Below are 16,598 nucleotides of genomic sequence, written 5' to 3'. Positions count from 1 at the left end.
CTGCTTTCCCAGAGGATTACTTGACTGACCCAGGCAGTGAAACACTGCCCTTGATTCACAGCAAACAGGGGCTTTTCTGGCTCAAGAAGTGCAGGGCTGCCTAGCCCAGGCCCATTCCCTCTTACAGAGCTCAAAGAACCAAGGAGGAGCAGGAGGTGGAGGTCAGGCTCCAGTGCTGGGAATCCCTTCAGCATTTGAGGCTTTTTGAAAACTCCTGGTGGGCTGGGCTGAGCTGGGAAACAGCAGCTCCAAGCACTGGTATTTCCAGACAGAGAAGGACTGGAACGGCTGCAGGCTCCTGGCAATCCCTGCAGCTGCCAGGGTGACAAACAGGCTGTGCTTTGGGTTGTCCTTACCTTGACCACGGTGACCATGCCCTCGTTGGTGACGGGGTCAGTGCGGATGGTGAAGTGGCCCGAGGGGTCCCCGCTGATGATGCGGTAGATGGCGTTCCAGTTGGGAGAGTGGGGCTGGTCCCGGTCCATCACCGTCAGGTTTGCCACCACAACCTCCACTCTGTTCTCAGGCACTTCCCCTGAGTACTGCAAAGCAAAGACAGGGGTGGGCGTGGTGGCCATGGTCATTCTGTCCATCCTCACACGTCCCTCCCCTCTCCCCTCCATCACCATGCCCACTGGGAAGCCTCCATGAAGAGAGCCTTGGAGTTATTTGTAATGAGCAACACACTTCCTTCTCAATTCTGCTTTTCCTATTTTTTTCCTTTCAGTATTTCCCCAAAGCCCAGCTTCACCTTTCAGCCCAAAGGAGAACAAGCCCACTATCACACAGCCACAAGATTCAGCAAATGCTCCAAGGAATCCAACAAAAAACATTCCTGATATTCTTGCTTAGTTACAGCAACCAGAGAGTTAACTGTCAACAGTAGGGGAAAACGGCAGACTGAAATGTCTAAATTTTTTAGGATGACTATCTCAGTTTATCCCAAGATATTTTACTCACTCAGATTTCAGTGATGGCATTTTATTGCTTCTTCAGCGATTTTACTTCATTTTATTTCTTTCTTGCCCATGATTTGATTTTATTTCATTATTTGAAGTGTTTCTTGTGATTTTGCCACAGCCTTTCCTGGTGCTTAATTCTCCCATTTAGCACTGATTTCCATGGAGCATGTCCTGTTCAGGCACATCCTGACACATTAACTGCATTCTTTCCTGCTTCCCAGTCCCTGATTTATCACATGGCTGATCAGGGATCCTGGCCTGTGAATACTTCCAGTGTTTGGGTCTCAAAAGCTGCCAGTAAGACACGTTCCCAAATTTTCAACTGTCCTCATGTCTCAGCACTGCCTATTAGCAGCACTTGCAAATCAACCCTCTGATTGACATATGGCAAATTAAACACTGGGGAAACGCCGGGAGCGGCTGGCTCCGAGTCTGCTACTGAAATTCTGGCCCCAAACTGCAGGAGCAGAGCACTTCTAAAATCTGGCCTTTGGTGTGCACAAATGCCAGGTTGTGTAAATGATAATAAATCATTCCTTTGTTAGCACAAGAGTCTGTTTCCCCTCCTAACCCATCCCCATCCTTTGGCATCTCTCTGGTACGGATGTTTGTATTTGGTATATATTATTTCACTGCTGACAGCAAAAATATTCAATCTGCCTTATGCTACTGTAAATTTAAATTTGCCCTTTAGTGGTATCCTGAATGGCATCTTGCCCTCTTTTCTGCTATGCACCTGTCCTAAACAAGTTTTCATTAGTGAATGCAGATGGCATCTCTTTCCAGCCATGCCGAGTGGTGGCGAAGAACAGTGGGAAACTGCAGGGTAATTCTTATTCCACTACATGCTACAGCTCTTCTTTTCTCTTTATTTCCCCTGATTTCACTTGTTCTTTACCCATTCTCTTGCCCAATTTGGAGTCTCTGCGGCACACAGCTTAAGCAAGGGAAATACATGGAAATTTATCAAAAGCCTCTTGAAAAATCCATTAGATTATGTCGTATGTACACTCTGCTATCAACCTTGTCTGAACTGAAGCAGATTAGTTAAACAGGATCATCTCTTCCTAAATCCACACTAGTTATTGCCCATTACATTAAATTAATGTTGTATGGCACAGCAGCAGTGACAAACTGACGACCCCCCCCCCCCCAATCTTTTTCAGGCTGCACTGCTGACAGCAAGGTATCATCCTGTAATTCCAAAGGAGTTAAACCATCTCAAATCTTCAACCCAGGACCACAGATTTTGTCTGTCACTCCTAGGGCTATGCCCAGCAGAATCAAACAGTATTAAGTCATCAAGAACAAACCATCAGCTGTATTTAACCCATTTGAGAGGACCAGTCCTATACGACCCCAGCACACCTTCAGTAGGTCACAACCCAGGAGCTGCCAGTGAGTTTGGGTTACTTGGAAAAGTCCCACACAATAGATTTTCCAGCAGCTCCTCTAGCAGCCATCACAACATCTGTTTTCAGCTCACAGTGATACAGCTTACACATTTTAAAACATGAGGTTGTATTAAAAATTATAAATACACAAACACATGCCAATATAAAGCCTGGAGGAAGATCACAGCAGCCTATAAAGCTTTTCCACTGGGGTGAACACCACAATGCTCAGCACATCCTGGGCAATCCAGGAGTCCATCCACATGTTGATGACCTCTGTTAGGAAATTATCAGTCCTAAGCAGCACTGAGAGTGGATATTTCTTACTGTGCTTATAAAGCAAAGTATTATTCTGATGAGAACAGAGCACCTTCACTGGAATCAAAGGAGTCATCCAAAGCTATTCAGGGTAAAAAGCAAATCTTGGAGAGATGTGCCATGAAGAAAAGAGTAATTTTCATCAGCTACAGATCAGCAGCTACTGGGAATTCAAACTGGAGTCTGCCTTTCCTCCCTCTCACACTCCTCCACTATCATTATTATAGGTAAATGCTGTAATGTGTATTGTCCACAATTGTCTTTACCTTTAATAAAATTAAGTAATGACATTAAATTACACCTGCTAAAGGAAGGATGGCAGCTCAAAGCTACCCACACTTCTTTAATGTCATTCCCTCCCTACCCTGGAGTAATCCAGGATAATGAACATCTTTCACTATGCTGCTTTCCAGCGTTCCCTCTGCTCTAAGTTCTCTTTCATAAGATTACAATTGATTTTCAAATAAAGAGAAGCATATCTATTCAAACAAGGTAAAACAATGGGCAACGGAGGAGCTGCTGGAGTAAACACAAGATTGATAAAGCAGTGCTTGACCTATACCTGTAGCATTTACTCATATTCCCCTGTATTTCATTTAGCTTCACTTTCAGTTGTTGCATTTGAAGTCCTTAATTTCCAGAAAATTTTTAGAAGACCATTCACAAGGATTTCTATGGCTGATTGTTACACACTTCCCTTCTCAGATAAGGATTCCTTCTGAAAATGGCATGGTCTTAAATCCTTACATTCTGTGGAGTTTTTTTTTCTTCCTCCCTCTATAAAGGCCTGTGCTGGCAAAACTCCTTCTCCATCATGCCTTGCTGAAAAGGAAATAATTAATTCTGATTTTTTCGGTTGGTACTAAAATCAGTTAATCCCAGAATTTGTCTCTCATGTCATTTGGACCTGAGAGCACATAAACGTGCAGACAAATATCATTCTGAAGGAGAAAGGGATTGATATGGGGGACAAATGATGAATTCACACCATGACTTGACTTTGTGCAATAAATCTGGAGTCTGGGCAGTGAAGTCATGCACAGCCGAGTAAAACCAATTAGCTACTGCAGCCACTCCTAGGGAGGTGTGGGATTGAGACAGATGAACACAAAGATAATTATTCAGGCTTCCTTCTAGAGGGAATTCCTTTTCTTTTTTTTCCAATATTCTTACTTTTTTCCCTATTTGGTTTTGCTAAAAAGCTGTGAAGGCAAAGGCTTGTCCACATGAATGTCTGCAGGGAAGATCTTTCTGTTTTCTCCAAGATTTGCTAATGATGTCACAACATTTGTTCCAGGCAGCAGTGGGATGTGAAGGCTGAATTGCCGGGACAAATAATGTTTCATGACCTATAGCTATGGATGAACAGAAAAGTAAGGGCATCTCAGTCCTCTTATTAGACCCTGAGCCCCTCCCCTGACAGCTATGACTGCTGCAGAGTGCTGAATCTTCTCTCTAGGTGCCTCAGGCTGGGAGAAACTGAAATGAGGGTGAGTGTGTGTGGTGGTGGGGTGTCCCATCCATCCCCAGTTCCTGCTGCCAGCCTGCCCCACTGGGCTCTGGAGACAAGGTGCTGTGCAGCCAGGGAGCCCAGCACTCAGGGGGCTCCACTGGCTGAATAAAACCCACGGCTCCTCACGCTTCAGGGCATCCACTCAACCCCATGCTGGCACCCCAGGCAAGGGTTTACCTTTTCTGCTAACAAAGATGCTTGAAAAGTAGGGAAATTAATAAACAACTGCAGTCTGGTTGCAGCAATCTGTGTAAAATGGAGGGGGGGGAAGATGAAAATCTCCTAATAAATCATTAATTGTGATGTGCCTGCCCAACTGCAGCAGGGAAACAAGCAAATGCCATCCTAATTGATTGCTTCTTATTCCATCTTTATAGGCCTGCATTTTTTATTGTGGTGGTTGAATAAGCCCAGAGGTGTAAAAAACCTCTAGACTGTACTCTGCATATCTGCCAACTTGATATTTAGATCAATAATGCTCTTTTTTCCCCCCACCTCTACTCCTACTACTGGTAATTTAGCTTTTCTTCCTAGCAGACTAATTGCTGTTTTCTTAAGCCTTACTATCAATTCTGTGACCTTTAATTTCCAATATCCTTTGCTGTAGGGATGGCTGTGCTGGGGCTGTGAGTTATCCCAGCCCTGGCTCTCGGCTGCTGTGACAGTCACACTGTGTGCAGAGGAGACCACCAGCTTGCTCAAATCCCCACAAAACCCCTGTAAAGTCAGCCTTATTTTGCAAGCCAGGCTTTGAGATGCTCATTTCTGATTTTATTAAACTACTCACTCTGGTGAGGTCTCGAGTGATGACCACTGATAACCTCACTCCTTTTTGAGGCTGCTCTGCTTTACACCAGCCAGCAGCCCCTCCACAAACCTCAGGGCTGTTCTTTTTTCCAGGTCCATGGCCACAAAACCCCCTCCACTGCAGCATCTCTGCCTCAGCTTCACACCCAAGTGGATTTACTCCACAGTGCACCCGTGAGTGCATTCACACCCAGCTGTCACCCAGGTTCTCCCTCTCAAAGGGGCTGCCCAGGCTGCAGGCACTGCCTGGTGGTGCTCAGGCAGCATCAGCCCTGCCCAGCCCAGTCAAGAAGTGCAGGACACTGAGCTCAGCAGCTTTGAAAAGATGCTCTGGAAGTTCTGCCTCAGTCCTCAGCAGTTTGTGCTGCTGAAGCAGCTCAGCTGCCTGCACAGGAGCCCTCTGAGCTCTGGGGATGTGTGGTGCACACAAGGCACCCACCTGCTCACAGAGTTTGTGCAGGATGTCTGAGTGATGCTCAGCGTGGTCTCCATGTGCTGGTTTCGTTTTCTTTGGGAGAGTTTGAAAAACAGCAGCAAGCGTTAAAGTTTGGCACTACAGCTGATCTCAGGCTGGAGCACAGACAACCTCTGTCGTGTTCCTGCCACCGGCTACAGCCACTGGCTTTACACTTTACTGGTGCCATTTTTATAAAATCGCAAGTAATGACTAACTCTGGATCAGTATGCAAATTTTATTCTTTGAATATGAAGACAAAGCTGGAGCAGAGGAGAATAAAGCAATACTCTCTCTTTCAGAAGCAGCAGAAGAAAACCCTCTCACTTCAGACTCCGGTGTGAGGAAGGAATGTGTAGGTTTCACCTTGGTTCAAAGACTCTTTGAGTACTTGCCAGGAGTTCAGAACACATAATAGTAAAAGGATATTAAAAAAAAAAAAAAAAGCAGTTTGCATATCTAACAAAGAGCACTAATTTTTTTTTCATTATCAGATGTTACATTCTTTTGATAGTATGAAAAGATGCTGCAGAAATGATGACACAAGACACCATTCTGCTGCAAGATAACCACTTCCAAATAAATATATCTTAAGAAATGAGGGTTGAAGTTTGCATAGAAATTTAGATATTTTATAAAAATGCATTACAACACAAAGGAGCTTTTTATAATGTTCGTATGAAAGGTTTAAAAAGAGATTAAAATTATGTCCTTGGAAGGCATATAGCCCTGTCAAGAAAAAAAATTTCTACATTAACCCCGTGTAGGAAAGTTGTACTTTATCTCTATTTCAAAGGCTATAAAGAACCACTTTAATCAACCTACTTGACTTTGGGGACTTGCACATCTCACTGAAACTCGTGAAATCTCTGGCATAGTGTGGTTTCCAGAACACAAAAGCCTTTAATCCGTAAACCGACACTCTTGTACATTCAAATCCTGATACTATCTCCTTGTTAGGAACTAAAATTGTGAATTTATCCAAAATGGGATCTCATCTCGTCTAAATGATGTAGCCTTTGCAACAGTGACCTTTAACAATGGTTATACCCAACAATGAAAGATTTTATGTCAGAAGCCAGTGGAAACAATATACATTAAAATTCTGATCTGATAGCACAGCCCTTTATTTTTCAGTTTTAGACAAGGATCCTTTGAACATTTCATTTGCTCTCTTGTCTAACATACCTTTGTTTCTTGCCCACAGAATGAACAGCAGGAAAAGGTGGCTGATACTTTTCTGCAGACTATTTGATTGTCAGGTGTAATTAGTAATGCTCTCTTTAAAATAGAGACAAAGATTTTAAAACAGCTGGAACTGCCTACAAAGCCTCATTCTTAAAAAGACTCCCTTATATACATACATTTATATAACAGAACATTTTTGCACGGATACATTATGGCTTTACAGTGCTTGACAGCCCTATGCTTCCCTTCAGCTGCAGAACCAAAGGCTGAAGTGACTTGTCTGTCTCCTGAGGCAGCTCCAGAACGGGCTGGAGCCGTGCCCTGTGCTGGGGCAGAATCCTGAGAACATCATTAATTCATGTGCTACTTGATAAATCCATTAGGTCAGCCTGGATTAGCCTATTGATCTCCCCAGTGCATTGTCACAGAGCCCTGTGATCCACACTGAGCTGCTGGGGTGGAAGAGCCCCAGGAAGGCTGGCAGGGAACTGGGATGAGCTGGATCCCAGGCTCTGAGCTCCACTGGGGAGCCCAAACAGGTTTGTATGGGCTGGGGAGAAACAGGCACAATTAACTTGTTCTGCTTCCCAGCTGGGAATCAAATCTGCCACCAGCTCAAATCAAACCACCGTGGGTTTGGATACCCTGACCTGGAACTGCCAAAGCAGAGTCCCCTGCATCCCCCACCATGGCATGAGGGGCTTTTACTCCCCAAAATAACCAGCTCCCTAAAAAGAGGATGCAATCAATTCATTTGTTGGCACATCAGGCCTCACATTTCCTTCTCCTGCAAACTGCAAAGCAGCAAATAACCACGCTGCTTTGAGCAACACTCTGAAAACCTGATTTTCCTGATTTACATGTAAACCAGAGCAGCAAAAATTGAGTGAGAGAGCTCAGCTCCTAAGTGAGCAAAACGTACTCCACAGGTCTGGTTCTGTATCTCTTGGTGAAATGTGTCTAGAAGGAGATGTTTTAATTCAGGCACCTGTAATAAAGTTTCATAAAGAAGGGCCTTAAGTTGATAAGTCTGGTTTAGGATTTTCTTATTAACCACCGATTCCCCATAATGAGTTTTTAATTTAATTTTTTCAGATTTTAAGGCATATGAAAGCTACTCATGTGCCTCTGGGATCTCAGGATGGGTATTTGGGAAAGGAAGAATTATGAGAGCACTGAAACTGATTTTTTTACATAGGCTATAATCCCGGTATTGAGATTTTTAACAAGTTTCCTGTGCAGCACAGCTCAGCCCATCTGCACACTGACTCCTGCTCAAACTTCCTCTGCACTGCAATTGAAATCTCTGTTATTTCCAGATTAGGCTCAGAATTAGCACACAGTGGGGTTCTGGGTTTTTTTGATGAGCAGATTGGAACTCCATCACCAGGTACTGGAAGACCTCTGGTCTGGCCATAAAAAGGGTTCCTGACTGGATGGAGCAGTCTTGTAGGAAAAAGCCACTGAAGCAGGTGTTTTATTCTAAAAACGTGGTTTATTCTGTGGTTTAAAGACATGATCTTCTGCACTGGTGCCACAATGTCCTTACTGATGCTTAAAATATAATGGCAGTGTCTGCCAGCAGAGTGAGAACTTGCACTCACAGGAAATTTGTGCCAAGGCTTCTACAGGAAAGGATGGAACCCTAAAATCTCGGAATTACAGAATGGTTTGTGTTTGAAGGGACCTGTAAAGGTCACCTAGTCCAACTCCCTGCCACCTTCACCCAGGTGAGAATCTGGCATTCTAGAGAAATGCCTGCCTGTTTACAGGAACTCAGAGCACTGTGTAACACTGTGTAATTTATCAGCTTTGCTATGAATAAAAGGCTTCTTACTGAAATCTTGTTTACAACATTTCCTGTGGAATGGAGCAGAGAAATGCAGTGATAAACATGGGATATTGAGTCAAAGAAAAGATGGAGTCACTCTATACTTGTAAACTCAGGAAAGAAAAGACTATTATTTCTCCTGTTTTATTTTTTAGCAATTAAATCCTGTTATTGCACTATGCTGGATGAAAAACTCTACCACGCTCAAAAAAACTTGGTGAAACCTTTCAACCATTCTCTGATTTTAACTGGCTGTTCTCTGTGTTGTGACCCTTTCTTCTACAACTGGGAAGCTTTAAGACATCCTGGACAGTTAGAAAGATTTGATAAGAGAAAACTCACAGCACTCCCAAATCCTTTGCTAAATCTCCCTTTTTTCCCCCCTACAGCATGTCACTAAAGATTTCCTAAGTGAAATGTACTTAATGAAATTCCAGATATATATCCTCTTAAAATGACAGCCCTCAGAAGCAACTGTTTTAAAAGCAAGAGAATATTGAAGAATTAAAAACCTGTCTACCCAAGGAAGTTAGCCAACCTCAGGAGGGGATTTATTTCAGTGCCTTCCAATAATGGAGTTAAAGAATGTATTTAAATTTCTCAGCCTCACACCAGCACTTGAGATGCTGTGGACTTTTAAGATAATGAAATAATCCAGCACAAATGGGTGTTTGCCTGGGCTATCTGGCAGACATGGACCAGCCAGGGCTGTGTGGACATCCAGTCTAATCATGATGGTGTGTCTACATTCAGACAACTGAAAGAGGCTCTCCAAGGCCAGGTCTGGGCTGAGGAGGAGAAATAGGATATTTCATATACAACCAAAAGCAGAAAGAGGCACAAACTCTACAAGAAACCATTCAAATTTGAGGGAAATGCAACAGGTAGAAAAATGTCAGACAAGAAACGTGGGTAGATATGTGATACAGGAACATCAGTGTCTGGCATCTCCTTGGAATTCCAGCCTGACTGACACACCAGAGCTGATGGGAACAGAGTCTGATCCACACACACAGCCCAGGGTGATTTCCATGGCAGCACAGCAGAGTCACAAGGGCATTTCCCTGTGACATTTCCTCGGACTGCAGAGATTGTGTCAGTGACTGCAGTCTGTCAGTGACACTGTCCCTGTCACACCTCACTGCACACAGGTAGCTCACACCTGCCTGGAACCTCCTTCTCCCTGAAAATCCCATGGAAAGCATGGGCTGGGGATGTGTCTGTGGCTTCTCCCTCTAGATCCTGCACAGAGTGGACAGGGGAGGAGAGGCAGGAGAGAAATCCCTGCTAAAGGAGACACGGAACCAGGAGCCAGCTGTGCCAGATGCTGCAGATGAGAGGATGGGGGATGGTGAGCAATGGCTGCTGGGCACTGTCGTGGGCCAGGGGTCGTCTGTGCTTTGATAATATTTCATGGTATTTAACATGAATTAAAATTTAAAATGATATTATTATTAATAACAACTATAATATTAACCCAGCTGCACAAACCTGCAAACCAGCAGGTCAGAAATCCAAATGTCAAACCAACTGATGTGTCACATGCAGGCACTGTTTCATTATCCCCACGGGGCTGGGATGGATGTGCCACTCTGCCCATGGGTGACAAGCTGGAAGCTCTGCAGGGACAGAGGGAGGGCAGCTCTGGAGGGGCTGCTGCTGGCTGTTCCAAGTGGAAGCCATGCAGGGAGCACATGGAATAATCTGTGCTGCTCCTGCTGCCTCTGCCTCCCGTGTGGTGCTGCAGCTCCAGCTGACTGAGATTACACTCACCAGCATGGAGAGGAGGTTGTATTATTCTTGATTTTACACCAAGTACTACATGTGTCCAATCTGAGAGAGACCAAAAGAGTGGTTTTTTTATATCCCCCCCACACTTTCTTTTTTCATGACAGAAAATTGAAATTTTTAATGAAACTATCGTTACTTTTTTTTTTTTTAATCACTGGTCTTTGGCAATTCTAAACTCTGAGGTCTGAAAAATTCATTACCACTAACTTCCATCAAGGGTGTTCCTGAAACCAAAATTACTTAATCAACTCAATTTAGCTTCTTGTGTAGACCTAATTCAGAAAAACTTTATCTTCTTGAATTGTTATTGCAATTAATTCCCCCCCCCCGTTTTTTTCTTCCGCAGCAGACGACATTTCAGTAATTAGATATTCTATAAAAATGAGTTATTCATTCAGAATAGCTTCACTTTTATATTTGATTAATCATATTACCACTGAGGTCTGGGTTTTGTCTCCAAGGAAAGTTTAATGACCTCATTTTAATCCTTCTTTTAACCACCAAGCAGGTATCAATGAGGAGAAATAAAATTATCTCCTTTTTTCTTTTTCTCTGCTTTATTTCACAATCTTGAGATTACATTTGATGCTTTTTCTGTGTGACTGACCCATTTACAAGGAAGAGTCTAGCTGATTCCAATTAGGTTCAGGGCAGAATCAGGCTAAACAGAGCCTTGAACTGTGCCTTAATAACTAATGCACAGTGTAATGGAGAGGAACCAGAACTGCTTCACCACGTGGCAGCCAAGTTTAAAGCTCTGTACATGATTAATTTGGTGATAATTTGAAAATGAATGTACTGAAAGGAAATAAACAAAACAAAAGGCACTGTAAATTTAGGCTTTGATTAATGGGGTCTATTAGGAAGAGACTTCTATCAAGGAGATGACTTTTTTTTTTTTAAATCGATGCATATATACCCACACAAAGTAATGGAATAATTCATATAAACCTCAATTTATCCGTGAGTAGAGACTTGGATATGATTGATGACTGTTTGCCTGGCATCAGTATCTATCTATGCTTTGGATCCAGCTATATGCACATCTATATTTGGTATTTATACATATATATCTCTGTATTTCTATCTGTTTTGCAGTCTCCAAGGTATCTCATCCTTCTGTCATGTGTTACACTGGTATAAAGGCTTAACAGACATCACAGAAGAAGCTAATGCTTTTTTCATTAAGACATGAGGAATTATTATTGTTTTCTCATAAAGTGAGAAGTATCTTTCATTTTGGATGAAAGAGGTGATAAAATAAAGAACAGAAGTTGAGCATCCACAAGAGAGTATGAAGTGTGTCTTGTGTTCCCTTGAAAGGGCCCCCAGGCACTCAGAGATGCTGTGCCTGGGAAGCCACAGTGCTCCCAGGGAATCTGCACTCAGAGCTGGGGCTCACCCCCACCCTCCACCAGAATGAAACTGTGTGGGCATCACACTTCCTCAGCTCCACGGGACAGGCTCTGCACTGAGGTGACATCCATCTCCAAAGGTCACTTTGACTCCACAGGCAGATCAAGATGTAAATAATTTCCTAATCATGGTTACCCTGTGTGTCTACAGCTGCAAAGCCCTGGAATTACTGTGGTGAGCTCAGCACAAGGCTGAAGCAGGATGAGAAGAATGAATATTGTTTCTCCTTGTGCTCTCTTTGTTACTGCTACCTCCCAACCTAACATCCTTAATCTAATTCATTGTTCATGGCAAAGGTTGTCACCAGGACATGCAATGAGAGGCAGAAAGCCCATTTCAATTTATAAGCACTGGGGTCTTATTTAAGAAAACTAGACTGATTTGTGGTTTTTAAGACTTCACTGACTATATATTTAATGGAAATGCACACAGAATTAGGTAGATGCTCATATACCCAAATGCTACTGGGCATATTCGATTCACTTGAATATAATAATTTATTTCAGTTAGAGGTTGACAGCTCTATAACAGCCCAGGCTTTGCTGGGTAGTTTGGCTGAGCCTCACTTTGACTGGAAAATTGCAAGTGAACACAGTCATCTGGGAATTTCCATGAAAGCATAATTGATTTTTAACAATAAAGCCTGTCTGCAGGACTGTACAGAACTCCTGGGTTTGTCCTGAGCTGTAAAACAACCCAGTCCTGCACATTCCCCTGCCACAGCACCTGGTCCTTCCCCTTGCCAGCTCTGACCTGTGCAATCTACTTGAATTCTGCCTCATGTGACAAGTGCCAAATTTTCTAAATTATGCCACAGGCATAGTTTTGATGATTTAAAAATGCTGTATGATCTGGGCTAATCTACATTCAAATGTCACTCTAGACTTTCTGAATGGCACAGGTGTAGTGACAGGGACAGTGAGATCTGAATGAACAGCTACATATGCAGCTTTATCTGCACACTGGTAAATCATGTACACAGTGCTCAAGATTTAAGCCCTTGATATTTTCCAGGGTCTAGGAGCAGGGAGGAGGCAGATGGACACCTGCCAAGGTCCTGGGAGGTAGCAAGCTATGCACTTTCACTGTTTTTTTCCTGGATCAGCCTGCTAAGATCTCTTTTTAGAATGCCCTCAAAGGCATCCTGGTCCCATTTTTTGTATGCAGGAAATCCCAGTGACATCCCATTCCTGCTGGGTTCTCCCTCCACACTGTAAGATTAATTTGTAAAACATGAGCATGCATGTAAAATGGATTTCTCATAACACTCCCATGTTCTGAATGCTTCTGGGTACATCTGCCTATAAATGTGTTTAGGAAACCCCAAGGCAGCCTGACGTGGATGCCGATTTTGGTTTCCTACAACCATTAAATATCATTTTTCCAAGCAGACCTATTTGCATCCTTGCATCCCAGTTACTTGGAAGTCACAATCTTTCAGCCCGAAGGAAGAGCTGAGGGTTTTCCCTGCTGCTTTGCTATTTTGAAAGTCACCGTTAAAAATGGAGCTCAGCAGGATCTGACTGAGGGGGCTGGAGCACAGGCAAAGCATTCACCCCACCTGCAAAAAAGTCACATTTTTACAGTTCACATCAGCTATTTCTGTGCAGTGCTGCTCTTGCATAGGTTGATGCACAGCTATATTCTCTCCTCAAACAAACAATGAACGTGAGAACAAATGAAATCAGAACAGAGAATACAATTTTAGGTTATGCTTGTTAGCTTTGTTTCCCCAGTTTTGGCAAGTTCACAGAGCAGGAGGCTGAGTGAAAGCTACACCATGGCTGTGAAAAAGGAAATACTAATGCCTTTGTTCAAGGCACTGAAACTGGATTACTACATCCAAATTGGGTCAGAAGAATGAAAACTGAGCAGAGCAAGGAGCACAGCAGGGTTAGCAAGATAACCAGGGAAGGGAAGATGTAAAGCAGAAGGGGTTGGAGGATCTTGGCTTGTTTTGCTTCACGGAATGATGTACACTAGGAAATCACAGGGGAGAGAAAATCGGAAGGAAACATCAGAATGGGAGAAGGAAGAACTATTTCTGGTAAAGGACAATGCCAGCAGGGCAGTGATGCTCCGAGAGCATCTTCCCTCTCAAATTCCAAAGCACTCCTCAGAAGGGGCTCATTAGCAATCTCCCACACTACTCCAGGAACCAGAACACCTGCACAGACAAAGGTCAGACATTTTTGGCAGTGTGGTGCCAAAACCAAGAAGCCCTTTTAACTTGGATCTATCTCTGTGTTCTTTTGTGCAGGAAGCACCGAGCTCTCCTCTGCAGATTCCAGCACTGCCTGCTCCAGCCCAGCACGAGCCAGCTGAACTCAGCCTCACTGCAGCAGCCAGGGGTGAGCCTGGTCTGACAGCATTAATTAAATAGTTAAAAACTTGCCAGTTAAAAACTGGCAAGAACTGCTTTTCCCAATATGCTTGCAACAAGGACTTGCTCCTTCACTGATTAGCCGAGTCCATGCTGTAACCAGGTTAACCTCACCCAGTAACACATCCCTGCTGCTCCAGCACAGCCTCTCTCCATTCAGGTTACTCCACACAAAGCACAAAGCAACCTTGCTTTGGGCTCAGCCAGTCTTTGGCCAGGTGGCCTTTCCCAGGCCAGCACATGCCAGCACTGCCCTGTGAGCTGGGGAGCTCCCACCCAGCCCCAAGAGTCCAGTCCCAAACCTTTGGAGCTGTTCCTAACTGGTGTCAGTGTCAGGATTAGCCAGCGAGGCAGGGAAGGGGATGCTGTCCTAGAGCTGCCTCTTTAAAACAGACTCCAGTGGATTCAGCTTTGGAAGAGGAGATTCTCAAAGCAGTGCCAAAGGGCAGATTTTAAAGTAGCTTTAAATAAGACCTCCTAAGGCTCAGGAGCTTAAAGAACTTGAATAGCCCAGTTTCTTTTTTCCCTTTCTTTCTGCACCCCCTCCAATTTTTTTTAAACATTTTAAAATTTTTTTTTTGAGAGGTTGATTGTCAGGCAGGTTTTCCCAATAATCCACAAGCCCAAGTAATCATGAGCACTTTAGCCCTGTGAAATAATATTTTCCTTACATGGGCTACTATAAAAACAAGTTCTGCACAGTAGGCAAATTTAAAATAACTTTTAATTAACATTTCAGACACAGAAGTCTGATCATGCAAATTCATCTGCGTCTCCTCTCTGTGCCTGATTGTTCCTGATTGAATATGATAAAAATAGACTTTGTATGAGTCAAGTGCAGGCATGGATTTCTTTCACTTCTCCTCCCCTCTGATTATGCATTTTCTTAGATAAAGTGGAAATCCTTGGATGGCTATTAACAGTATCATGGGTCAGACTGGAAAGGGCATCCTGCCTGAGAGGAGTTAAAGATTTCACTGGAATTAAAGGTGCTCCTCTGTGAGCAAGAAAGATGCTTCAATCTTACATAAAAACCTCACCTGAGACTATCCAGCATTGTTCTGTCTCAGCTGACTTTTAATCTCTGAAATACCAACTCTAATTTCACTGCACTCCCTGTATCAGAGGTGAGCATCTGGCCAGAGGCTACAGATCCATATTAATATGGAAAACCCACACCTCACTTGCACACAGGAGATAAATATTTGAAGGCAGACTGAGGAATTTCCCCACGATTAAGACATGTCAGAGGACATGATCCTGTTATAAGTAACAAGGACTCTGGATAATGGAGGGCACAGTGATACCTTTATCTTACAACTGTAAGAGAGCCAGTTTTCCAGTAAAAACTCCTACAAAGTCTCTGTAATACAGTCCAGTTAAAACGTCAATATTTTACAACAGCTGTTGACTTGACAGGTGCAAAATCCACCAAAAATTCCATAGAAATGAATGAATCACACAAAACTTGGGCATGGGGGATTAAAAACCCCCAGTGTTTCAGGGGATGCTCCACTCTGGTGATGCCTCTCAGGAGACACCTCCCCACTGTTGGCTGCTCTCTGATGCTTCCCAGCACAGGCACAGGTAGCAGTGCAGATCAAGAAAACACTCACCATCACAAAACCAGAGCAGGAAAGGACCAGAGGAGGCACCTGGTCCTCGCTGAGCCTGGTGCCTTGCAGCTGGATGCAGGTAGTGCTCATGACTGCCAGGACTGGCCATGCTGATGGAGATTGGCCTTAGAGCTAACAGCAGACTTGAGCTCCAAATTGTTTCATTCAGAGACTCTCATTTCCTTCCCCCCATATAATTTCAGAACCCTTTGTTTGAGAAGGTGGGGCTCCTTCTTCCCCTGCCTTTCAGGTGGTGGCCCAAAGCATGTGAAACCCACTGACATCAGTTTTCATGGAAGCACCCAGGCATTCTGGAGTTTTATTGAGGTATCTTCATTTTGTACCTCTAAGGATCTTTGTAATTTTATTGCTCTTATACCACTTCTCATCCAGCACTACACTTTGATGCCAGCCCATCTGGTGTTTTGGATGTCCATTCACCAGCACTCCTCTGCTGGATGTGTCATTTTGGCATTCCTGTGCCTGTGCCTGAACTTCCACGTGGTCCATGCACACATCCCTGCACTGTGCCCTGACTCTCGACCATCACAGTGGATGCTTTCCTCTCTCCCATCCCGTTGTTAAATTTTACACAGTAACATTAATTCCTGCTGCTGAATACATGAGCCGTGACACCAGCGTGGTGCAGTGTCCTCCTGAGCTACATTCCCATCCAGAAACGATTAAGTCTAAAACCACCCTGGCTGAATGACAGGTAATTTAAGAGCACTATAGGGTGGGCCTTTGTATCTGTCTGGGATGAATACAGCTCCTGAGTTCCTCTCATCTGGCAGCTTGCCAAGAGCAAGCCACAGTTTCAGTTATTCAGCCTATTTTTGTTTTTACAGCAGCATCTCAATACAACTATTTAAAATAAAAATATACAATATCTCTCCAAACAGTCCACAGACTTAAAAGAGACCAT

General features: G+C 43.7%; 1 protein-coding gene across 2 annotated transcripts in view; it reads right to left on the bottom strand.

The window, feature by feature from the left end:
• CDH4 (cadherin 4) overlaps positions 1–16,598 on the bottom strand; it is a 420,603-nt gene that overhangs the window by 26,794 nt on the left and 377,211 nt on the right. For both annotated transcript variants that reach the window (XM_088174755.1, XM_088174756.1), the window contains one exon: positions 357–542. In XM_088174755.1, the coding sequence (XP_088030881.1) occupies positions 357–542 (186 nt within the window). The remainder of the gene's footprint in view (positions 1–356; positions 543–16,598) is intronic.

This window comes from Sturnus vulgaris, chromosome 17 (assembly GCF_052056855.1).
Source record: "Sturnus vulgaris isolate bStuVul1 chromosome 17, bStuVul1.hap1, whole genome shotgun sequence".
Taxonomy (NCBI): Eukaryota; Metazoa; Chordata; class Aves; order Passeriformes; family Sturnidae; genus Sturnus; species Sturnus vulgaris.
This window is presented reverse-complemented; position numbering and strand designations above follow the sequence as displayed.